At 40.9% G+C, this 26,071-nt stretch overlaps 1 protein-coding gene and 1 non-coding gene across 2 annotated transcripts; both read left to right on the top strand.

Annotated features, from left to right (window-relative positions):
- Positions 1–7,299: 7,299 nt before the first annotated feature.
- LOC141583341 (putative POTE ankyrin domain family member M) lies at positions 7,300–25,614 on the top strand. The gene is made up of 7 exons (XM_074392561.1): positions 7,300–7,666; positions 12,521–12,635; positions 12,796–12,969; positions 17,021–17,127; positions 18,746–18,883; positions 22,044–22,114; positions 25,547–25,614. The coding sequence occupies exons 1-7, from the start codon at positions 7,368–7,370 to the stop codon at positions 25,612–25,614; spliced, it is 972 nt and encodes a 323-aa protein (XP_074248662.1). The 5' UTR covers positions 7,300–7,367.
- Positions 20,853–20,956, top strand: LOC141583376 (U6 spliceosomal RNA). Its single transcript, XR_012516031.1, has one exon. It is a non-coding gene; the product is annotated as a U6 spliceosomal RNA (small nuclear RNA).
- Positions 25,615–26,071: the final 457 nt, after the last annotated feature.

Below are 26,071 nucleotides of genomic sequence, written 5' to 3'. Positions count from 1 at the left end.
AAGTTAATCATCTGCAAAGATTCTATTTCCAAATAAGGTCACATTCATAGACGCCGGGGTTAAAACTTCAACATCTCTTAGGGGAAAAACAATTCAACCCATAACAGAATCTAGCTTTCATTGGATTCGTAAAGATGTCTGTGGCCCTTCCAAAGACTAGGAACTGTTGACTGTAAACTCTTCATAATGGCTTATCCCATACCAACCTAATCAACAAGCTTGTATACTTGAGACTGGCCATGTTGTCTTGAGTGCCAGATCATGGAGAAACACTAAAGTAATTCTTTTTTAAAAATAGATATTTTATTGCATTTTATATTTTGGGGTACATGTGAAGAACATTGAGGATTGTTGCATAGGTACATACATAGCAATGTGGTTTGCTGGCTTCCTCCCCATCACCTATATCTGGCTTTTCTCCCCATGTTATCCCTCCCCAACTCCCCACCCCCGCTGTCCCTCCCCTAGTCCCCCCCCTGCAGAACCCAGTGTGTGATGCTCCCTCCCTGTGTCCATGTGTTCTCATTGCTCAACACCTGCCTATGAGTGAGAACACGTGGTGTTTGATTTTCTGTTCTTGTGTCTGTTTGCTGAGAATGATGATTTCCAGGTTCATCTATTCTGACGGGGTTGTTTAGGCATGCACTAATGGGAAGAAAGTACAGGATGTCTGTTTCTACATCAAACTTTATTCCATTGGGAAACTTTATTCCATTGGTGTTTAGTTAAAATATTGCTGTGCTAAGAATTTCTCAAGTCTCATTCTAATAAAGTCTACAATCCAGTGAATGACACATAGTCACCAAAAAACACGTGTGCTGGCATAATTATAAATTGGGAAGAGTGCTGGAATAGAAGGAGGCATGATTCTATAAAGTTACATAATTTGGCTTGGCCAGGTGCAGTGGTTCACATCTGTAATCCCAGCACATTTGGAGGCTAAGGCAGGTGGATCACCTGAGGTCAGGAGTTCGAAACCACCCTGACCAATATTGTGAAACCTTTTTCTATTAAATGGTGAAACCCTGTTAAAAATTAGGCCGGGTGCAGTGGCTCAAGCCTGTAATCCCAGCACTTTGGGAGGCCGAGGCGGGTGGATCACGAGGTCGAGAGATTGAGACCATCCTGGTCAACATGGTGAAACCCCGTCTCTACTAAAAATACAAAAAACTAGCTGGGCGTGGTGGCGCGTGCCTGTAATCCCAGCTACTTGGGAGGCTGAGGCAGGAGAATTGCCTGAGCCCAGGAGGCGGAGGTTGCGGTGAGCCGAGACCGCGCCATTGCACTCCAGCCTGGGTAACAAGAGCGAAACTCCGTCTCAAAAAAAAAAAAAAGAATTAAAAATACAAAAATTAGCTGGGCGTGGTGGTAGATGCCTGTAATCCCAGCTACTCAGGAGGCTGAGACAGGAGAATCACTTGAACTCGGGAGGTGGAGGTTGCAGTGATCCAAGTCGTGCCATTGCACTCCAGCCTGGGTGACAGGGTGAGACTCTATCTCAAAAATAAAAAAAAAATAAATAAATAATTTGACTTGACCTGGATTAGCCAGGTAAGGCTTTAGTGAGGAAATGATGCTTCATCTGTGTTTGGAATGATGAATTAAAGTGCACCTTAAGGGAAGAGTATTCCAGGCAGAGAAATAGCCCATCCAAAGGCTCTGCGGTAGGAGTGAACATGGTGCACTGGGCAAAGGAGAAGAAAGCCAGAGAATTGGCAGTGGGAGAATGGGAATGATGTGACATGAGGTTGAAGGGCAATCTGGGCATTGTGAGCTGAATTAGGAACTTATCCTAGGAATTTATCCTAGCAGAAACAGGACACCACTGAAAGGCTCCTCCCTTGTCCCCAACCTGTATATCAATCTGTATGCCTAACTTGCTAGCCCTCCAACATCTTGACATTCTTAGCCTTGATTCTTTAGAGATACTACTTTATTCTGACTGTGTTCCCATTACTCTGGCTTTGCTTTTTCAACTTCATTTTTCTCTGTCTGCTCCTATTTTTTTGAGATGGAGTTTTGCTCTCGTTGCCCAGGCTGGAATGCAAAGATGTGATTTGGACACAATACAGCATCCACCCCCACTGGGGTTGAAGCAATTCTCCTGCGTCAGCCTCCAGAGTGGCTGGGATCATAGGCACCTGCCACCATGCTCGGCTAATGTCTGTCTGCTCCTTAACTATTGCTTTCCACTCTCCTCTGAGTGATCTCACCCTGTTGCACGGTTTCAGCTATCACACTCTTATAGATACCTCCAAAACTTTCCCCCCAGGTTACAGTTGCCTTTTTTCATCTGCTTACAGAATAAATAATGTACAATTTTGGTCACATGAATATATATGTGGTCTGCCTAAGCCCTGCTTTGTAACTCTGTAGGTAACTGCTTTGTAGAGGATGTTTCCAAACTGGCATCATTCCAGCTAATAAGACAAATTTGCTACAGGGCAGAGGGAAATGTGTCATTGCTAAAGAGGTGTGAACACTGACTGGTGGGGTGATGTCAGTAAAGCCTCCCTACTCACCTGTGGAAACAACTGACAGACAGTGTGCCCTTGTGTGCTCTCCTGATTTATAAAACACATGCTTTGAATTTGCTGAGGCTTCCGCTCATCTACTCTGAGGCACCCTGACTCAAGGCTTCAGTTGCCCTCTGCTTACTTCTATGTGGGCATAGAGCTTCCCCCAGCTGAGACGGCATGGCAGGAAACCAACAAATTAATGCACTTGAAGGTCACCGTGGCGATGTCAGAAAGTCAGACTGCAGTGAACAGCTTGGTGGGTCTGATTCTCAGGCAGGGATGCTTCTAAGGTGACGACTGTGGAAGATAAAGAGGAAGAATAGAGAAAGAAAGGGAGAAAGAGAAGAAAAGAGGCAGGGAGAAAAAGATGCCAAAAAATAGTTGCTAAACACTGTGCGATTTATTTTCACAGTTGTAGTTTATTTGATCCTCACAGACAGCCTGGTAAGGTATGTTTTTGTTTTGTTTTGTTTTGTTTTGTTTTGTTTTGTTTTGTTTTGTTTTGTTTTGTTTTGGGGGTTTTTTGTTTGTTTGTTTGTTAAGATGGCATCTTGCTCTGTTACCCTGGCTGGAGTGCAATGGCGTGATCTCGGCTCACTGCAATCTCCTCCTCCCGGGTTCAAGTGATTCTACTGTCTCAGCCTCCCAAGTAGCTGGGATTACAGGCACCCACCACAGTGCCTGGCTAATTTTCATATTTTAGTAGAGATGGGGTTTCACTGAGTTGCCCAGGCTGGTCTCGAACTCCTGAGCTCAGGAAATCCACCCACCTCAGCCTCCCAAAGTGCTAGGATTATAAGCATGAGCCAGGGCACCCAGCCCAAGGTAAGTATTTTTTATATTTTAATTTGTATAGGCTAGGAAGCATGAAACACGTCTCCTGAACTAAAAAAATGAAAACTAGTAAATTTGTTCAGCAAGTTGGGAATCACTCATTGTTGCTTTCTTTTGAATTTAATGTTCTTTCAACTATACAACAAAACCTTCATCATTGCTTTGGTGAATTAGCCAGAACGTTTGAGTCATTCTGGGTTCTGTCACTGTCGTGAGGACTCAGCTACCATTGAGTCCTCTGTGCGTTTTTATTTGCACAACTTGTCCTAAACCTGTACGTTTAAGTTAAATCAACACAGCCAGAAACCCAAACCAAATACCTGAGAGCAAATGTTTGTAAACCTGGGACCCACCAGCTTAACAAAGACAGTCTCCTCTGTCCTATCCCCTAAAATCCTCCCATTTTATTACAATTCTTTTTTCTTTCTGGTCTAGATTTCTCAACCTGATTTGGCTCAGCTCATATTCTTGGACATGTGAGCTGATTTTTACTGGCTTTAACTCAATACTAATTAGGGATTTGCCTCCTGGGCCACCCTTTGATCCTCCTGGACTTACTTCAGGTCCCTGAATGCTTCACGACCCTACATGAAAGCAAAATTCTCATACTTGTCTACCTGGCTGGCACTCAGATGCTCCAACATTGAAACCGTCTAGTGCAGGGGAGAGTTCAGAGAGGACAAGGGGAGAAGAACCCAATTACAGAACAGCCTTTGGGTACTCCAGCACTGGCTCTCATAAGCAAGTTGTACTTACCCTCTAGCAGGAATGTTATATTGAGAATTTGAAGGAAAGCTTGTCTAGCAAGAACTACCTGCTCTAGTCATCCTTAATGGTCTATATTGGGCAAGCGGTCATTCCACCAAATTCAGGTATGTAGGGCAAATTCCTTTCTCTTCAACTCAATAAGTCATTCTATCATGGGGGTGCTCCAAAAGGTTTTGTACAAACGTACATTAGCATATAGTAATCACTCCCCAACGGTAAGTTTCTGTGATGAGTCATTCCAATAAATGTACCTGTACTTGTGGATTTTTTTCCCCATAGTATCCAGAATTTTGCTGCCATTACCCATGCACTGTGAATTCTTGGAGAGGTTTACGTTTTCATAATCACCTGCAGCCATGACTTCCAAACATCGCCGAATCATTCTCTGCTCCATGCTTGCTGTTATTTCTTATTATTCACATCTTGGCACTGATGGAACATAGCTCCAACCCCTTTCTATTATATTTACAGAGAAACAAATTACTTAAAGTCTTTACTGCAGTTCTAAGCAGATAAAAGGAGCTTATAGTCAGCACCAGATGCACCATAAGACTGGACATAAAAATTTCTCATGGAAAATGTCTGCACATGGCTTGTCCACCTCTTTCAAAAAATCTGTCTTTTTTTAAATTATACTTTAAGTTCTGGAGTATATGTGTAGATCTTGCAGGATTGTTGCATAGGTACACACATGCTATGGTGGTTTGCTGCCACCAACCCCCATCACCTACATCAGGCATTTCTCCCAATGCTATTCCTTCCCAACCTCCCCACCCCTGCTATCCCTCTTCTCGCTCCCACCCCCCAACAGACCCCAGTGTGTGATGTTCCCCTTCGTGTGTCCATGTGTTCTCATCATTCAACTCCCACCTATGAGTGAGAACATGTGGTGTTTGATTTTCTGTTCTTGGGTCAGTTTCCTAAGAATGATGGTTTCCAGCTTTATCTATGTCCCTGCAAAGACATGAACTCATCCTTTTCTGTGTCTGCATAGTATTCCATGGCATATATGTGTCACATTTTCTTTGTCCAGTCTATCATTGATGGACATTTGGGTTGGTTCCAAGTCTTTGTTATTGTGAACAGTGCTGTAAACATACGTGTGCATGTGTTTTTATAACAGAATGATTATAATCCTTTGGGTATATGCCTAGTAATGGGATTGCTGGGCCAAATGGTATTTCTAGTTCAAGATCCTTGAGGAATCACCACACTGTCTTCCACAATGGTTGAACTCATTTACACTCCCACCAACAGTGTAAAAGTGTTCCTATTTCTCCACATCCTCTCCAGCATCTGTTGTCTCCTGATTTTTCAGGGATAGCCATTCTAACTGGCGTGAAATGTTATCTCAATGTGGCATTTCTCTAATGACCAGTGATGATGAGCCTTTTTTTTCATATGTTTGTTGGCTGCATAAATGTCTTCTCACACCAAAGCGCCTGCGGTTTGGGTGAAGCAGCCTGAAGCAAGTCAAGGTGCCACTGCCTGGGGCCCAGCTCAGAGGCTACCAGGGATGCCCCAGTCTGGTTCCCTGGAGTTCATAGCATCCTGTTACCTGGATCTGCACATGGGGGTGCCTTTCTGCATCTCGCCATCAGGTCAGTGCTCCTCCAAGCTCCCTCCTGCTGGCCTGGAGACAGCAGCCTGAAGCACACCCCTACTGCACTCCAGCAGAGCCCTCCAGACCAGAAGCCCCACAGCGGTTAGCCCTGGCTTGGACACTGGGCCTGGGGAACCAGAGCGGGAGCTGGCCGCCCAGCTCCAATCCTGTGGCTCCAGAGTGCCCCGTCGCCAATAGCCATGTGGGTGCAGACGGGTGGCAAAAGTGCCTCGGGCAGGGTCTGGGCTGGATGAGCTGCTTGTGCTCACAATATTGAGGCCATTTGCAGCAAGCTCTGACAGCCCGAGCTCCAAGCTGCAGCTGCAGCCACCTGCACCAGCACCGCCCAGACTGTCTTGGGGCGTTTCTTCAGAGGAAGCTGTCAGCATCCTCAAGTTGCAGGGGCTCTAGACCCAGCACTGCTTCAAGAGGCTTTTTCTCAGGGGCGGCCTTCTCTTCTCAATGGCCTGAAACCTCCATCAATTCCCACAAAATTTATGGGGAACACAAGGACTGGCGCGCATAGGTTGCACACGTCGGTCACTGAGCCACGTGCAGTGATGGCACCTGAGGCGCGCACGCTGCACACTGTGGCTCGCCTGCAGAGGCTGGGACACGCACACACCACACACGCACGCTGCACGCTGTGGTTCACCTGTGGAGGCTGGGACACGCGCACGCTGCACGTTGTGGTTCGCCTGTGGAGGCTGGGACACGCGCACGCTGCACGTTGTGGCTCGCCTGCGGAGACTGGGACACGCCCACGCCGCACGTTGTGGCTCGCCTGCGGAGGCTGGGACACGCGCACGCCGCACGCTGGGGCTCGCCTGCGGAGGCTGGGACACGCGCACGCCGCACGCTGGGGCTCGCCCGCCGAGGCTGGGACACGCGCACGCCGCACGCTAGGGCTCGCCCGCCGAGGCTGGGACACGCGCACGCCGCACGCTGCGGCTCGCCCGCGGAGGCTGGGACACGCGCACGCCGCACGCTGGGGCTCGCCCGCGGAGGCTGGGACGCGCGCACGCCGCACGCTGGGGCTCGCCCGCGGAGGCTGGGACACGCGCACGCCGCACGCTGCGGCTCGCCCGCGGAGGCTGGGACACGCGCACGCCGCACGCTGCGGCTCGCCCGCGGAGGCTGGGACACGCGCACGCCGCACGCTAGCGCTCGCCCGCGGAGGCTGGGACACGCGCACGCCGCGCGCTGCGGCTCGCCTGTAGAAGCGTGGCCTCGAGCACGCCGCACGCGCATAACGGCTTGGCTTGCCTGTCGCGGTGGCTTGGCTTTGCTGTTCCTGGCTTAGCGTGGTGTTCCTCGCTTGGCTCCGTGTTCCTAGCTTTGACTGACGTTTCCTCCCTCGCATTCCTTGGCTGGGCCTGACCTTTTATCTGCTGAGCTTGGCATTCCCCTGGCCGGGCTGGGTGTTTCCTTGGGTTGGAGTGGGCTCTCCCTGGGTGGGCGTGGGCTTTCCCTGGGTGGGCTGGGCTGGGCTGGGCTCCCCTCCTGGGGTGGGCAGGTTCGGGCTGGGATTGACCTTTCTCTTCCACCAGGTTGGAAACCCGGAGTTTCCTGCTAGTCGGTCAAGCTGGTTCGTAGAGGCGATCTGCCCGCTACTACTGGCCTCCCCTGGCTGTTAAAAGCAGATGGTGGCTGAGGTTTGTTCAAAGCCGGCTGCCTCCGCTATGAAGAAGCCCTTTGGTCTCAGGAGCAGGATGGGCAAATGGTGCTGCCACTGCTTCTCCTGCTGCAGGGGGAGCGGCAAGAGCAACGTGGGCACTTGGGCAGACTATGACGACAGTGCCTTCGAGGAGCCAAGGTACCAGGTCCGGCGAGAAGACCTGGACCAGCTCCACAGAGCCGCCTGGTGGGGTAAAGTCCCCAGAGCCGATCTCATCGTCATGCTCAGGAGCACTGACGTGAACGAGACGGACACGGAACAAAGGTACCTGGGCCTCGCTGAGAGGAGGCGGGATGGTGGGGATGTGCCCTACTGGTGTGGGGGCGGTGGCGGGGTGCCCGGCTTTATCGTCTCTGCAGGCCCCGCACCGTCCTGGCTGTGGGAACCTCAGAGGGGTCAGGGCACAGGCCTCTTTATGAGCAGCAACGTGAAAAGAAAACTTTAACTGATTTCCAATCAAATTATAATTTCCCTCGTAGAACACTAATAGACTGTCTTAAAGTGATGTACCTCGCAAAACTAAATCGTTGCAGTGGATTATTTTCAATGTACACATTTTAAAACAATGTCATATACATTATAGAAAGGTATATATTGAGAACTAAGTTCCATAGTATATCAACTTCTGGCTAAATATTCTTCAAATAAAATTCAATATGTGTTTCATATCAATGTATCCTATGTAAATATGTTATTTACTGAGAAACCTTAGAAGGAAAATAAATGGGAAGATGGTTTGTGTCTTTGAATAGGAAGACTCATTTCTCTCAAGATATGAGCTCTTTCTGCGGGTGTTGAACAATGAGAACACATGGACACGGGGAGGGGAGCACTACACACTGGGGTCCGTTGGGGGGAAATGGGGGCGGGACGGGGGTTGGGAAGGTGGGGAGAGATAGCATGGGGAGAAATGACAGATACAGGTGAGGGGAAGGAAGGCAGCAAACCACACTGCCATGTGTGTACCTATGCAACAGTCTTGCATGTTCTTCACATGTATCCCAAAACGTAAAATGCAATTAAAAAATCTAAAAAAAAAAAGATATGAGCTCTTTCTGTATTTATCACTTTGACCTAAACCAAATGAAAATAGCAAAGTTTTAGCATTTTTAAATTAGGCATGCTGTCTGTTACTGTGATAAATTAATTTTTTTGTAGCAGAATAGAAAAAGATTTGCTTTCCAGATGTCAAAATTTGCATGTGCTATTTCCACAAATTGTTTACTAACAGCTGAAAAGACATAAATGAGCAGAATAGAATAGGAAATCCAGAAATAGTCAAATGTATGTAAGAATTTAGTCCTTGATAAAGGTGATGTTTTATATTAGTAAAAAACTTAATTATTCCTAAGTGAAATGCAGGCTGTTTGGAGAAACCTAGCTAGATTTTTATGTGACAAAAATAAATTCCTGCACTATAGAGTAAAAAACTTTAAATACACAAAAGGTGAAAAGTACCAGAAAAAAAAAAAAACACAAATGCTTATTTATATATGCATATATAAATATTTAGGTGAAGTCTTTGTCGCCCAGGCTGGAGTATAGTGGTGTGATCTCGGCTCACTGCAACCTCTGTCTCCCAGGTTTAAGCAATTCTCTGCCTCAGCCTCTCGAGTAGCTGGGATTACAGGTGCCCATCACCATGCCTGGCTATTTGTTTTTGTATTTTTAGTAGAGATGGGTTTCATCATCTTGGCCAGGCTGGTCTTGAACTCTTGAACTTGTGATCCACCTGCCTTGGCCTCCCAAAGTGCTGAGATTACAGTTGTGAGCCACTGTGCCTGGCCTATATATGCAGATGTATTTTTATGTTCACAATGACCTTCCTAAGAACCTCCCAAAGCAAATATTCTGAAAGTTGGCTTGGCAAAATAAAAAACATCCGTATATAAGAAAAACATTAACAGAGGTCCAACATCTTTACAAAACATGTATTTTCACTTTACAGAGAATTCTTTCAAGTCAACCAAAAGACAACTAAATAAACTCAATTTAAAATTGGGCAAAGTAATTTCTTTGTATGTCTACCAGTGATCGACACACTTAGGAAAACATAGTGTTCTGGTAAGAGAAGGAATTTAAGCTAGAGGAGGAATGAAATACTGTTTTCTATTTCATAGAAATTAGAAAATACTGTTTAGAAATTAAAAATATTTTCTAATTTCTAACAGAATTAGAAAATACTGTTTTCTAATTCTAATTTAAGTTAGAAGAGGAATGACAAGCCAGGTGCAGTGATTCATGCCTGTAATCTCAGCACTTTGGGAGGTCAAGGAAGGTGGATCATGATTTCAGAATTTGAGACCAGCCAGGCCAGCATGGTGAAAGCCTGTCTCTACTAAAAATACAAAACTTTGCTGGACCTGGGCCTGGTGGCGAGTACTTGTAATCTCAGATACTTGGGAGACTGAGGCAGGAGAACTGCTTCAACCTGGGAGGCATAGGTTGCAGTGAGCCAAGATTGTGCCACTGCACTCTGGTCTGGGGACACAGCGAGACTCCCTCTCAAAAAAAAAAAAAAAAGAAAAAAAGAAAAAAAAAAGGGGGGGGGAATAGAATATGGTTTTCTATCCACAAAGTGTGTGAGGATGAAGAACCGTGGTATTTATACAGTTGCTTAAAGTTTAAGTTGCTGTGACTTTTCAAATAGATACTTTGGTGGTAAGAACTCTATTTTTAAAATGTATATGCCTTTACTCATCAATTTCATTATTCTGAAATAGCTTTAATAAATGTATACATCTTTTTTTGTATTGCTTATAATAGCAATGTATTGAGAAGAACTCATATGAAGATTTTACGAACAAATTTCAGTGCATCCATGGCATGGAATGATATGTAACCATTGAGGGCATCAATAGATAGAGATATGTTGACATGCAAAGATGTAATTTGGTATATAAAGTGAGGAAAAAATCTGTTTTACATATACACCAACAATCTGCTTTTGTGTTAGCTGAAAAGATGTAGAAAATATGATCAAATTTATTTCTGGGGATTTGTGAGTGAAGTTTTTCCCTTTCTCTTATCTGTGATTTCTGCAATGAACATCTCAAAAGTTTTAGTTAAGTTTCAGTAGTCATGAAATAATCCTTGGGAAGAGAAGAAATATGCTGCTTGCATAGATACAAATAGTTTCTCACATTCTATTATTTATTATTATTTCTGTGGATGGGTATCTTCTGTAAACTTTTACCCTATCCAGAAGTAGAGGGAATCTGTTTACCTGTTCCAGTAGATTTTATTGTATATTCATTTTATTATATATTTATCTTCTTATATATAATGTGTAAAAACTGTAGATTAATGGTTTTACTTTAGTTATATATGAAAATTAAAATAGCAAATATAACTGATTATTACTATTACAAATGTATTCCTCTACAGGAGTTTTTTTTTAAATATTGAACTCACCAGCTGTATCCTTTCAATCTATTTATTCATCAAACATAAGCCAGACACCTATTTTGTGGCAGGCATATTCTACTGTCTCGCACCTATTACGTGGCAGGCATGTTCTACTCCCTCTCAGTGTCCTTCATCTTTGAAAACTTCATGTTTACATGTTGGGGCTGGGCAAACTGAGATATTTAAAATTGGGGTATTAGAACTTAATCTCAATTGAAGCTTTTCCTCTCTCCTTTCAAACAAAAGTGTTTCTGAAGGTAGAAATAGTAAAAAGATAACCTTTAATTGTCCTTTAAAATTTATAACAATCTTGGATAAAGACTGTTTTAGTACTTTTAAGAACTAAAATGGGATACATAAACAGCAGCCACAAAAAAAGAATGAGAGCATGTCCTTTACAGGGACATGGATGATGTTGGAGGCCATTATCCTTAGCAAACTAACACAGGAACAGAAAACACCAGATACCACATATTCTCACTTACAGGTGAGAGCTAAATGATGAGAACACACAGACACCTACAGGGGAGCAGCACACACTGGGCCTATCAGACGGTGGGGGTTGGGAGGAGGGAAAGCAGCAGGAAATAGAAGGAACAGGTAGTCGGCTTCATATCTGGGTGATGAAACAATCTGTACAACCCCCCTTGGCACACATTTACCTATGTAACAAAACTGCGCATCCTGCACAGGTATCACTGGATGTAAACGTTGAAGAAACTCCACAAATAGTTTTCCAAATCCTTTTTTAAAAAAGAAAATTGCTAATAGTCTTAAATCCTAATATTAATGATTAGAAATACCTGATTTACGTACATTCTGTAATTCTGAGTATTGAAAAAAATGAGACATACTTAGTCATTTAAATCTCAAGTTTTCTTTGGCTTAAAGTTTTTTGAAAACCAAAGTAAGAATTAGTTTATTTTAGAAATTTGTTTTTGTTTTCACCTCAGCCTTCTTATTTCATCTAAATGCCAGTCATTGGACTAGAACTGTGCCAGACCTCTTATATTATAACGTGGCCTAGCTAATGTAAGGCACCAGGCATTGTAAGATGCCTCATTATTTTACGTCCAAATAAGAGAATTATTTAAATGCTGCTAATTAGTTATAGTAAATCATGAATTACAAGTGACATTGCAGTGTAAGAAATGTTCAAACGTGGAATCATCTTAGAATCACTAAAATAGAATGTTACCTGTAATCCTTAAAAAATACCTCAAAGTGTAGGTATAATTGTATTATCTCACTCAATTCACATGTCTCCAGTAGTAGTAGTAAAAATTATAATATCTAGCAATTGAGCTGTTGTGTTAGGAACTATTCTCTGTCTTTTGTGTAGAGTCTCATTAAGTATTACAGTGGTTTTCTCTGAGAAAGTTACTATTTTCATTCCCATTTTATTGTTGAGGAAATTGAGATACAAAAAGGCTAAGCAACATCTAGGAAGTGACAGAGCGGAAAGAGGATTCCAGCCCAAGTTGAATGGAATCCAAGGGCTATGCTCTTTCTGTTCAAATAGGCTGCTCTTTCACTCATACAGTGAGTAAGGAGGGGTAATAAATAGTATACTTTCTTCAAAGGAAAATGCAATGTTTGTTTTGAAGGCAGAGTAATAGCAGACTGTTCAGTGTTTGCAATGACATGAACTGCTGAGGTGGCTGTAGATAGTGCACTACAATTTCCTAAAAAGTCTTCTCACTCCCATAGAACTGCCCTCCATTTGGCCTCTGCCAATGGGAATTCAGAAATAGTAAAACTCTTGCTGTACAGAAGATGTGAACTTCATGCCTTTGACAGCAAAAAGAGGACAGCTCTAATAAAGGTATGCAGTAGCCGACTGTATCGGCACGAGATGGATTTGATTTCAATATGTAGAATAAAGATGAGTTTTCTCATTTAAATATAGCTAGTTGGTGAAACCTGTGGAATATTTCTTTTGAGTTCCTAGGATTTATGATTTGTTTTTGGTCTAATACTGACAGGCCGTACAGTGCCAAGAAGATGAATGTGTGTTAACGTTGCTAGAACATGGCACTGACCCAGACCTTCTGGATGTGTATGGCAATACCGCGCTACACTATGCGGTCTACAATGAAGACAAATTACTGGCCAAAGCACTGCTTTTATACGGTGCTGATATTGAAGCAAAAAACAAGGTATAGATCTATCCATTTTATTTTCAAAATACTGAAATGTGATTGTTTTAACACCGACCTCCTGTGTAAGGGTTAGTTTTCTGTATTTGGAAGCTCAAGCGTACCTGAATGAAAATATTTTGAAATGACTTAATTGTCTAAGATTTTATTTTAAATATTGTTAAATTTAAAGAAGAATTAGAGGGTACAGCTTTTTTAAAAATGTACTTGTGGTGAATTTCTTTTTTTGAAAACACTGACATTGTAAAAGGTAATACTTATTGCTTTTTCCAATTTTTCTTTCCCAGGTTTTTTGTTTGTTTGTTTGTTTGTTTATTTTTCCTAATGACTGTAAAATAGTAAAATTTGCCCTGGAAATAAGTTTTACATTAAAACTCCAAGAAAACAAAAACATGTTTCAGTGAATAGAAATCCTGCTGCTTTGGCAAATTTCTAAGAAAAGTAATCGATATGAAGTGATGTATCTTGAGTGGCAAGGCTTAGGGTAGCTCTGATTGCTCATGAGGGAGAAATGGAAAGGGGAGAAGAGAGCAATCAGAAATATCAAGGCTAGTTTGGAAATTAGGTAATGGAGGGGAAAGACCATGAAACGGTTGTGTGTGTGTGTGTGTGTGTGTGTGTGTGGTGGTATTCATTCGTTTCTTTTGTATGGTGAGACAGAGTTCTCTTCAGTTTTAGAGAATGAGTTTTCAGTTTGGGAGAGGGAGTTAGTTATAAATTGCCTGGAGATCAATGTTAGGAGGCCTCTGAGGAACCAGATTGGCAGTGAATAGGTGGTAATGTAGTGGGAAACCCTTGAGCAGAGGGAGTAACAGGTACTTAACTGACTCATGATCCTCTTCTGGTAGAAATAGCCAACTAGAGTCTCAATTCTGCTTTCTAATCTAGAATGTCTTGATGGGAAGGTGGGAGAAAAGGAGCTTATAAATAACAAGATCAAGTTGGATTTTGAGTTTACTAGACCCTGTTCTTCTCTTACCTGGGAAAATTATGTGGTGTTTTCAGCAAATGAATCTCTCTCCTACTCTTTTCTCTTTTTGGCCAAATCCTCAAATGATAAAGGGAATTGGTCATGTGGCTAAGAGAGGACACCGAAGTAATTATCTATTGCACTAGTTTTCAGCTAGAATTGTGCATCTCAGTAACCTGAGGAAAAATTTTAAATAATCTACAAGTCTAGGCTCGCCCCTGAAGATTTTCATAAAGTAAGTCTAATAAATCCTGGACATGTATGTTTCAAAAGGTTTCCTTGAAGCCAGGCATGGTGGTGAATGGCTGTAGTCTCAGCTGCTGGGGAGGCTGAGGGGGAAAATTGCTTGAGCTCAGGAGTTTGAGTCTAGCCTGGGCAACATAATGAGACCTTTCTCTAAACAATGATGACAAATTCCTCAAAATCTGGATACACTCCTGCTGAGGAATCACTGAATAAATAAGTGTAATATATAAATTCTTACATCTCAGAAACTTAAGATCTCTAGAATAGTTGCAGTTGGAGTTGGATATGTGCTAATTCCTTTATATCTTTCATTTCCCATAATACTAGTTTGACTTTTTTCGGGGGTGGGAGACAAGGTCTCTGCCAGGCTGGAGTGCAGTAGTGTGATCACAGCTCCCTGCAGCCTTGACCTCCCCAAGCTCAGGTGGTCCTTCAACCTCAGTTTTAGTATTTTTTTTTTTTTTTCTGAAGTAGAGATGAGTTTTTTGCCATGTTGCCCAGGCCAGTCTTGAACTCCTGGGCTCAAGTGATTCACCTGCTTCAGGCTTTCAAAATGCTAGGATTACAGGTGTGTGCCACCATTGCTGGCCTAATCTGACTTTTATCTCTGTGGTTGGGATGTTAAAATGAATATTATTGGCAGTATCAATCAGCTTACGGAATAATACCTTCTCCTAACATCAGTTATTCACTGCCATTCAGAAGGTCTTTAGAAATTTGTAGTGAGTAGTCTTCAATAAGTAGAGGATGGTCCTCTCAGGATTTTGTGTCTCTTTGTTACCATTCAAGTGCTTAGCTCAGTAAGTTGTTAGTAAGATCAGAGTTTTCTCAGAATTGTAGCAAGTTCTAAACTTCTTTGATCAATTGAAGCTTTATTATAGACTATCCAGTATCTCTCTAAATGGTATTGGGAAAACTGGCTAGCAGTGTGCAGAAAGCAGAAACTGGACCCCTTCCTGACACCTTACACTAAAATTAATTCCAGATGGATTAACAATCTAAACATAAGTCTTAACACCATAAACACCCTAGAAGAAAACCTAGGCAAAACCATTCAGGACATAGGCGTAGGCAAGGACTTCATGGCTGAAACACCAAAAGCAATGGCAACAAAAGCCAAAATAGACAAATGGAATCTAATTAAACTCCAGAGCTTCTGTACAGCAAAGGAAACAATCATTAGAGTGAACTGGCAACCAACAGAATGGGAAAAGCATTTTGCAATCTGCCCATCTGACAAAAGACTAATATCCAGAATGTGCGAAGAAATAAAACAGATTTATAAGAAAACAAACAAACCCAATCAAAAGTGGTCAAAGGATATGAACAGACACTTTACAAAAGAAGACATATATGAGCCCACCAAACGTATTAAAAAATGCTCATCAGCACTGGTCATTAGAGAAATGCTAATCAAAACCACATTGAGATACCATCTCACACCAGTTAGAATGGTGATCTTTAAAAAACCTGGAGACAACAGATGCTGGATAGGATGTAGAGAAATAGGAACATTTTTGCACTGTTGGTGGGATTGCAAATTAGTTCAACCATTGTGGAAAACAGTGTGGCAATTTCTCAAGGACCTAGAAATAGAAATTCCATTTGACCCAGCAATCTCATTACTGGGTATATACCCAAAGAATTATAAATTGCTCTATTATAAAGACAAATGCACACATATGATCATTGTGGCACTGTTTACAATAGCAAAGACCTGGAACCAACCCAAATGTCCATCAATTATAGACTGGATAAACAAAATGTGGCACATATACACCGTGGAATACTATGCAGCCATAAAAAATGATGAGTTCATGTCCTTCGTAGGGACATGGATGACTCTGGAAACCATCATTTTAGCAAACAGACACAAGAACAGGAAACCAAACACCACATATTATCACTCAAAGGTGGGTGTTGAACAATGAGAACACATGGACACAGGGAGGGGAGCATCAGAGACTGTGGTCGGTTGAGGGGGTCTAGGAGAGGGACAGCAGGGGCATGGGGAGGGTAGGGAGGGATAATGAGGGGAGAAATACAAGATAGAGGAGATAGGGGGATGAAGGCAGCAAACCACCTTGCCATGTTTGTAACTATGCAACAATCCTGCATGATTTGCACATGCACCCCAGAACCTAAAGTACAATAAATAATAAAAAATAAAACGTTTGTAGAGCATTTGCTTAATCAGGATGGCAGTTTTAAACACTGAAAACCATGGAGTTATTGAGACTACATATAGGGATTCTGTAAATTTGGTTTCACTAGTTCTGTGAACTGATTATTTATTTAGTTACCAATCTGGAAAACTTAAATACAAATTGATTTTAAATGAATACATGTTGGAAAAATTGTTGAAATGGGCAGTATGAGACTTAGTAGCAATATTTATTGCACATTGGAGCTTGATCTTTTGGTAAAACATGAAACTAAAGAAATATTTTACAAATTCTTGCTTTATACCCAACAATTTGTCTTAGAGTTTGAGAATATAGAGCTAAAAGATACAGCTCTTTGTTTAGATGGAAAAAATATTATCATCCAATAATACCATGCCAAACGCTGGCATAGAAGCAAAGATTCCTGGAACCAGTAAGTGTTTAAAGTGAGTTTTTGAGATGATCAGAGTTAATGTGTTGAGGCAGAAGAGAGGTGTCTCCAAGGGAAAGAGCAGTGTGTGAGAAAGCACCGAAGAGTAAGAAGGAAGTGACTATAATTTGTTTACTTTCTATGAGTGTAAGTTTATAGGATCTTATATAGTTTCCAGTTCAGTTGAGAAGTACATAATTTTTTGAATCAAATATCATTTTTGCTTTTATTGTTTTACAGTGTGGCCTCACGCCACTTTCACTTGCTGTATATGGACAAAAAGAGAAAATGATGAAATTTTTAATCAAGAAAAAAGCTAATGTAAATGCAATTGATAAATTTGGAAGGTATAGTTATTTTTTTTAATCTCTGTGTTGTAGAATGATAGCAGTCACTCAAGTCATAAACATTTATAAGATTAACTTATTGCAACATAGTGATCAGGATCAACAAATCAGTTAAGTAGAAAAACAATTAGACTGGGCAACATAAAGAACAGTTTTAGTGGGATTCCTCTTACTACACTGACTGATGTTATTATGTGACATTTTTGGTTATATGATTTATGTTAGCTAAATGGATTTCATATTTGTCTCATGAAGTGTGAACTTTAACTTTTAGTTTACTTATCACTTAGGATTGAACTTAACTCTTTCTAGTAGTTTTTAATCTCTATGTCTTATATGCTTTTCCACTAATACACTTTATTAAACATAAATAGGAGTTGATAATCATTTTGTCTTTTGAATAACTCTGTGATGAGTTGCTTTCTTTGAAGAATATAAATGTTAGCTTATGCCTCCAAGACAATTAATTGCTATTCCCACATACTGTAAGTTCATCAGCTTTTGTTTTAATTCCAGTGTATTTTGATGTTTTGATTATTTATTTATTTATTTGTTTGTTTGTTTGTTTATTTTTGAGACAGAGTCTCGCTCTGTCACCAGGCACCAGGCTGGAGTGCAGTGGTACCATCTCTGCTCACTGCAAACTCCACCTCCCAGGTTCAAGCAATTTTCCTGAATCGGCCTCCTGAGTAGCTGAGATTATAAGCACGCTTCACCATGCCCAGCTAATTGTTGTATTTCTTAGTAGAGACTGGGTTTCACCGTGTTGGTCAGGATGGTCTCAATTTCTTTACCTTGTGATCCGCCTGCCTCGGCCTCCCAGAGTGCTGGGATTACAGGTGTGAACCACTGTGTCTGGCCTTATTTGTAATTGGTATGGAGAGAGGAAGTAGAGATAGTTTTAAGTGGGTACACTGTTCCTTTAATGAAGGCAAGGTGTAGGTGGGTGATAAGAGAAAAGAGCTAGGCTTCGGATTCACACAAGACTGGGTTTAATTCCTAGCTTTCTTACTTGATAGGTGTGTGACCTTGGCAATGTTATTTACCACCAAATGTGTTGTCATATATGAAAAGGAGGAGAATATCTCCTTCAAAATTGCCTGTGCATAAGTAAGAAAGATGTGTGTGTGCGGCATTTAATTCAGTGCCCAGCACATGCTTATTGGCATCATTAACTGAAACTATTATGACTACTGTTTTTACCATTCTTATTAATATTACTGCTTTCAGCATGCAGATAGCTCTTATGTGACCCCACAGCTGATTTTCTGTTACTGTATATCAGTCTCGGGAAGCGGGAAGGAAATCTTTACTGAAATCTTTGTTCACTTCAGATAAGTGGCCCTAGCATAGTTTCTTGCCCATCAAAGGCCTTTAAATTAGCAGCTTCTACTATTTAACACCCACTGAGATAAGAGGTTTTCTTTTTGTCCCTTCCTTTTAACTTTGGTGGTATTTTACAGAGATGAACACTTGAGCACCCAAGATGCTTATGTCTTTTAGTGCATGCAAATGTTTAATTCTGCATTGACAGGCAAGATACTAAATGGGTAAAGTATGCCAGATTAGCTTACAACTTTATTACAGTTAGGGAAAAATTACCTCTCTGTCATTTTAGGACTGTGCTTATACTTGCCGTATGTTGTGGATCAGCAAGTATGGTTGGCCTTCTACTTGATCAAGATATTGATGCATTTTGTCGAGATAAATCTGGAAAAACTGCCAGGGATTATGCTGTGTCTAGTCAACATAATATGTAAGTGTTTACATGAAAAGTCTAGTTAACATTAAATTAAGGCTTAAAATAATTACAACAACTGTATCTTATATATCAAGTGAGATGTAGTAGTTTGGTTTGGGTAGTTTTAAAGTGGCAATGAGTTAGTCCCCTGCATCAGCTAGAAATCAAGCAAAAGGTAGACTGGTTAGAAGTACCAGTGTGTGCAGGATTCTTTATCTCAGGACTTGTAAGACCTTTATGTTTACAGATTCCAACATTGTTCATTTCATCCAAGTATAACACCTATGAATGAGATAAAAAATAGTGTCACATCTTTCTTTTTTCTTTTTTTTTTTTTTTTTTTTTGATTAGTTATTTGGGTCTTGAAATGTCCAGTTTATCAGAAAGTCATTTACTGTCTTCTGAAGACTATCTCTTCCATACTCTTTGAATTTTTCAAGAACCAAAGGGATTTACTAAATCCAAGGAAGACAATCCCTTTTATCAAATCAGAAGGACTAGAAACAAAGGGCACTCCAATCATTCTGTTGTTTCTGTTGATTCTGTTGCATTTTTGCCCCTGAAACTGGTCCTGCTGCCTGGTAATGGTTGATCTTTGACACCAAGATGCCCTTACTGATTCAGATCCCTCAGGTCTTCATGGTGACTCATACAAAGATGTTGAAGTTACAGCGTTTTTTAAATTCACATACCTATGCTTATATGCTCAGCCATTATTCCCAAAGCACCAGCACCATTCTCTGGCAATGTGACTTTATCCACACACAAAATGAGCTAATTGACCATCTCCCCCATATTCAGCCTAGACTTAGCTGAGACCTTCATGGTAAGAGATCCTTTCAGGCCTTTGTTGGTCTTTTCTGTAGCAGATATTCATTGGGCTTGTTCTAAATGGTCAGAGAGGTTGAAATAATGTGGCAGGGAGAGATGAGTGTTTCTTTCTTCTTTGCTACCAGTTCTGTACCCTCATGCACCTTTATATCCTGTATAATACCTGAGGCAGTAGAAAATCCCATATTTACCTTCCCAGAAGCGGCGGACTCCCAGTTGTGATTGGCCCCTTGACTGATCTGTTTTAAATAATAATGAAAATTGCCCAAGCTACTTGCAACTCTACCTCAATATTTAAAAATATTTTCAAATTCTACCTCACAGGAAGCTATTGAAGAGAATTCTCAGAATCTCAAGTAGGTTAGTTGGACTTAACAGAGCCATACCTTGTCCATGTCTCATCACTGAATGTAGGGAATCCATGAGCCCTGCACACTGGGTGCCAGAACATAGGGATCCATAAGCCCCACACGTTGGGTGCCAGAATGTAGGGCTCCATGAGCCCCACATTGGGCACCAGAATGTAGGGAGCCACCCCTACATCACCTGTGGGTACCCTGAGTTTGGTGGCAACAAAGGAATGAGAAAAAGAAAGATGAAGAGAGATGATGGGACCAGAGGGCCATCACTTATTACTTTGGAGGTGACAGTGAAGGCCCTGAGCTCTGACCATCCACTCTATTTATTGGTTACAATCACTTTGATCTACAGGGTAGGGGTGGAGTAATGGTGGGGAGAGGATGATGGTGGAGTGAACCAGTGAGCCAGAACTGAATCAGTGAACGGGAAGTGGTGTGTCATTCTAAGGATTGATAACAGTGGCAGTTTGGGGGTTTCACAAAAGAAGAACATGTGGTTATCTTTAGCTTGTTATCTAAGTACAGCTGATGGAACACAGACCTTACAAGGAGCCCACAAGTCTGGCTACATCATAGTTCTACGAAGGGTTTTTATAGCCTTGAGCACCATGTTTATGGTAACAGAGCCAAGGTCACCCTGCACTGGAGCATGAGGCATGAAGAGGCCTTCCTCCTCAGAGGCCTCCTGCGGCCTTCCGCAGTGTATTATTCCCTGCTTATATGTTACTCATAACCAATTTATGTAGGTACTCTGTAAGTTCTTTCTAATCACGTGTAAAAGTAGAACTTTCTGCTTGCTTCAGCAGCACACATTCTCAAATTGAAACAATAAAGAGAAAAATAGCATGGCTTCCTGCATAAGGAGGCCACACAGATTTTTGAAGCATTCCATATTTTGCACAGTCAGTGGAAGGTCATTTGACTGTTTGCTGACTAGCTATAATGCAACAGAGTGATTCAAAGCAAAATGGGTGTCACCAAAATATTGAAGTTGTTATTTGTACTGCAAAAATAGTCATGTAAGGTGGTCTATGAGATAACACTGGAACTGAATAATGTGTGTGGTGTTGTGTGCAAAATATGTTGTTAGTATGTATCTTGCAACTTCTTCATGGAACCTAAAAATAAATGAAAGTAGGGTTTTGGTCTCTCATGTCAGCTGGAGATGAACATGGATATAAAGCATCATCCTGACAAACATCTGCTGTTTGAGAGTTTGAGTCTATAGGGAAGGATCATTGGTCCCAGCCAGGTCTTAACATCCATTGGTTTTTCTGTCCTTAGTGTGATTGATAGACTCCATAATAGTGGACAATCATGTCATCTACTTTAAGGAGTTATTTATCAATAAATTTAGTTACAAACTGTGAAATAGTTGAGATGCCCTGAACTATGAGCCACAAAGAGTAGGACAACTAATAAGCAAAATTAGGACTTAATAACATTTCCTGAAAACAGCAACCTTTTCATATTGGAACGTATGCACAAAATACAGATTGGGTTTTATTTGAAATTCCAATATGATTTCAGTCATAAAATTTAGGAACAGATTATTCCATTGCTTTAATATTTCTGTGAGCTTTTAAAAAATGTTATCTTGTTAAATCTTTATAACAATCTAGTGAAATAAGACAACAAAGTTCTTATTTTGTAGAAGATGACATTGAGCCCAAGAGGAGCAACTTGTCCAAGAACAAATAGCTGTTCATTATGCAGCTAGGACTTATGCAGAGTTGGTACACATTATGTCAGACTAATGCGAGTTAACTTACTGGGTCATAGTGCCCTTGATTTCTGACTATTTCACTTTACTCTTTTTCTTGTTTATGATAAGTTTGTAGAATGTACACATAGGTGGATGGAATAATATTGTTAAGTTCTGATATTCTGATATTGTTTGAATTACTCTAAGCATTTCACATTTGGTAAGTATTTTTTTATCTCAGTATTAAAAGTCTTTTTATTTATTACATTTTTATACACAGAATTTGCCAATTACTTTCGGACTACAAAGAAAAACAGAAGTCAAAAAAGTTTTCTGAAAACAGCAATCCAGGTAAGACTTCTGATAGTGAGTTACTTTAGGCCAGGTGTCACCAGGCTTTTTGGCACCAGGGACCGGTTTTGTGGAAGACAGTTATTCCATGGACTAGGGCAAGGTTGAGGTGGTTTCAGGATTATTCAATCACATTACATTTATTTTGCTACTTTATACTATTAATACATTGTAATATATAATGAAATAATTAGCAACTTACCGTAATGTAGAATCAGTGGGAGCTCTGAGCTTCTTTTCCTACAAATAGATGGTCTGATCTTGGGACAAAGGGCGACAGTGACAGATCATATGACATTAGATTCTCGTAATCAGCACATGATCTAGATTCTTCATGTGGGCAGTTCACAACAAGGTTCATGCTTCAGTGAGGATCTAATGCTGTCCCTGATCTAACAGGAGGCAGAGCTCAGGCAGTAAGATGAGCCAGGGGTGTGGCTGTAAATACAAATGACACTTCCTTGGTTTGCCTCCTGCTCACTTCCTCCTGTGTAGTGAGGTTCTTAATAGGCCATGGACTGGTACCAATCTGTGAGGCACTGGTCAGGAAACCTATGCTTGTACCAGCAAGGTCTCACTATTGGTGACTTCACTCCTCCTAATTTGAAATGAAAAGAGATATATTTACTTTGTTGGAACAAGATGTGTTCTTCTATCTGTGGGTTAATTGTCATGATAACAGTAATTTTGTTAGAACAAGATGCTCGGCTACCATTCATCAAAAGATTGTCATAATAAATATACAAATTGCCCAACTCTAGGCTCAGCAGATGATAATAAAAGTAGAAAATGTTTCACAATAACAAAACTGCTAGTATGCTACCTGGATGTGGACACCTAATACATTGTACAATCCAGATTGTATAAGGACACCTTTAATTTAGCCATCTATTTATCAGAGAGCTTTTGATAACAAGGAGACAAAGATGAAATTGATGTAATTTTGATCTTTAAGGTGCTCATAACACAATTGTCTCTATTTCATTTCTGTGCTTTTTCAACAGAATTGACAAAAAAAACCATTTTTATTTATGTTTTAACTTGTCCGCTTAACAAATAACTATGAAATGTTTTTTAGATACATTTTTTCTAATGCTACAGAACACAAATAAAAATACAAGCAGAGAGGAGCTCATTATTATGATTATCATTTTTTATTATTTTGCTACTTTAATCAGGGCTTGCTGTGTGCTGGATGCCCACTGGAAACTTATAATTATGATTATTTATTATATTGATTATGTGCCAGACATAACTGATGAGGAATGAAAGCTTTTTGAATAAAGGTAGGTAGGATTGAAGGTAAGCATGCAGACTGAGTAGAATGTTTCAAGGTAAAGAAGCAGAAGAATGATGATTGGCAGAAGGAAGATGTAACAAGATTGTGTGTCTGCCGGAAGGAACTTCTAACACGATTCCCTCTGGGAGGAAGAGCAGCAAGTGCAGAAGACAAGATGCTTGAGTGAGCTTTGCAGGGTTTGTGAGCAGTTCACTTTTGCTAGTACCAAAAGTGTGAGATATGAGAGGTTGGGAGTGAGGTGAATACTCAGCTAAGGCAAGTTTATAATAGACTTTTTAATACTATAGAAACGAGTAGGTGTTCAGCCTTGGTCATCATGGTGGAACCCCATCTCTACTAAAAATACAAAAATTAGCCGAGTGTGGTAGCCAGCATGTGTAATCCCAGCTAATTGGGAGACTGAGGCACAAGAATCACTTGAACCTGGGAGCTAGAGGTTGCAGTGAGCTGTTGTGCCACTGCACACCAGCCTAGGCAAAAGGGTAAGACTTTATCTCCATAAATAAAGGAATGAATGAATGAATGAATGAATGAATGAATGAATGAAATGAATAGCTCTTATCTGGTGGGCCATGGGCATTTTACCAGTAGAATGCTTTGGACTGCACATACTAGATGAGCAGTGGCTAAAACAGTAGGAATCAGAGTTGTTTGGGTTGTTCAGTGATATCCCAGGATCCCACTTGTCCCTCTTTCAGCTGTGTTGTTGGCAGTGTTTTATTATGTCTCCTTTCATAGTTGGCTAATCCGCAACAGCTCCAAACATCTTGTTCTCACAACACAACATCGCAAGGGCTGCTTTTCTTCACAGTGTCTTTTAAATGGGTAGAAAACTTAGAAGCATGCAAGGGGCTTCCTGTAACATTTCATTGGATGGGTCAAACCACATGCACATCCCAAAACCAGGCACTGGGAAAGCAGATACGTGATTAGCTTAGAATACTCATTTCTCTTTCTGAAGCTGAGGAGGGGAATTGGGATAATAAACATCCCAATAGACTTGTGTTTCTTAGGCAAGAAAGAATAAGGAAAGGCTATTGGTAGGGAGCCAGCAGTGTTTGCTGCAGAGGCTCATTGGAGAAATTTGAGTAAGGGAGTCACAAGATTAAATTTGAGTATTAAGGCATTCTGGTTATGGTGTAAAAGTGGTTAGCAAACTTTTCTTGTAAAGGATGAGGTGGGAAATATTTTAGACTATGTGGTCTCTGTTATGTCTAGTTAACCCTGCTGTTGTAGTGTGAAAACCACCACGGATAACATGTAAGCAAATAGGCATGACTGAGATCCAAGAAAACTTTATTTACAAAGCCATAAGGCAGACTGGATTTGGCCTGTGGCCTGTAGTTTGCTGACCCCTCATAAAGGATTGATGGAAGGTAACCATGTAAAGAAACCAGGAGACAAAGGAAGCTTTTGCAGTAGTAGTCAGCTATAGTTTCCTTGTCACACATCCTTGAACTAGTGTCAATGTAGTGAGAGGTTTTCACCCATGCATGGTGAAAAAAAAGAAACTTAGGAATCTTAGTTTCTCATTTAAAAATGTTGGCCTTTTTTGTGGTATTATGTCTTTTTCATTTGTTTTGCTTAAGTTTTTTTTATGTAAGAAATAACATTAATAGTTGGCCATTTTTATTTAAATAAAAGCCATTTTCTAAATGTTTATGTCCCAAATGGCAGTGGGACTATAAAGCAGAGACAGAAGAGAGGTATAGTTAATATGATTTAGTGATAATCGAATAAGAAAAGTTTGGGGGATAGAGAGAAAGCTCAGATGATGCACTGGTTTCCAGATTGTACCCTAGCATTTAACCTGGACATGCGGAAGGAATAGGAAATTTTCTGGTGAATACAGAAGAGTAAACAGTAGCAGGAATGACTGATTTTTTTCTATGCATATTTAATGGGATATTCATACAGGGTATTTTGAGTAGGTATTTGGATAATCAGCATTTATAACTTGCATCCTACTAGTTTGACTCTTAATAATAAGAATTGTCAAAGATCCAAGAATCTGAAAGTTGATGATAAATGTCCATGTGTATCATCATCAATGACTGAAAGTCAGCATCCACAGAATTGGGACAGATGAACTTAATAGATAAAGATGAATGTCGGAGTTGTGTTTCTCTTAGGGACTGACACTCTATTACCTGTGGGACTCACAGCTGCCAGCAAAGAAAGAGAGCAAGAAGCCTATTAAAGAAGCCAGCAGATTCAGTCCTGGAGTGCCCTGCTTGGCTTCATGTCTTAGTTCTGACTTGTAACAAATTATTTTCTGTAAAATGTGCTTTGTGTTTTTCCCCTCTTGCAGCATGTGAACAAACAGAATCCCTTTAGTAGGGCATTTTTGTATTCTTTCTTGAAACAAAGCAACATGTAAATAACAAAAGGAAGAAAGTAAGAGAAAGAGTATTTTTTGTATAGGCTAGCATTTAACATAAACTTGGGAGTGAGTACCAGGATTATACTTAGAATTTAGGGACGGGATGGGAAAACTAGTTAGAAATCTATATTTAATATAAACATTTCAGTACATTGGGTAAAACTTTTATGAAAATACATCAAAGGATCTTTGATCCACTAAACCAGGAGCTGGCCAGCTTTTTCTGCAAAGACTCAGTTAGTAAATATTTTTGGCTTTGTGGGCTATATACATT

This window comes from Saimiri boliviensis (genome assembly GCF_048565385.1).
Source record: "Saimiri boliviensis isolate mSaiBol1 chromosome 19 unlocalized genomic scaffold, mSaiBol1.pri SUPER_19_unloc_4, whole genome shotgun sequence".
Classification (NCBI taxonomy): domain Eukaryota; kingdom Metazoa; phylum Chordata; class Mammalia; order Primates; family Cebidae; genus Saimiri; species Saimiri boliviensis.
The sequence above is the reverse complement of the archived record's forward strand: the minus strand, read 5'-3'. Positions and strand labels throughout refer to the sequence as shown.

What these genes read in the sequence shown, in the direction of transcription:
- LOC141583341 (XM_074392561.1), top strand. Translation starts at nt 7,368, where the DNA reads ATGGTGGCTGAGGTTTGTTCAAAGCCGGCTGCCTCCGCTATGAAGAAG. An exon ending in GTGTCTAGTCAACATAATAT is followed by an intron (nt 18,884 to 22,043) that starts GTAAGTGTTTAC and finishes TTTTATACACAG; the next exon opens with AATTTGCCAATTACTTTCGG. An exon ending in TTCTGAAAACAGCAATCCAG is followed by an intron (nt 22,115 to 25,546) that starts GTAAGACTTCTG and finishes TGTTTCTCTTAG; the next exon opens with GGACTGACACTCTATTACCT.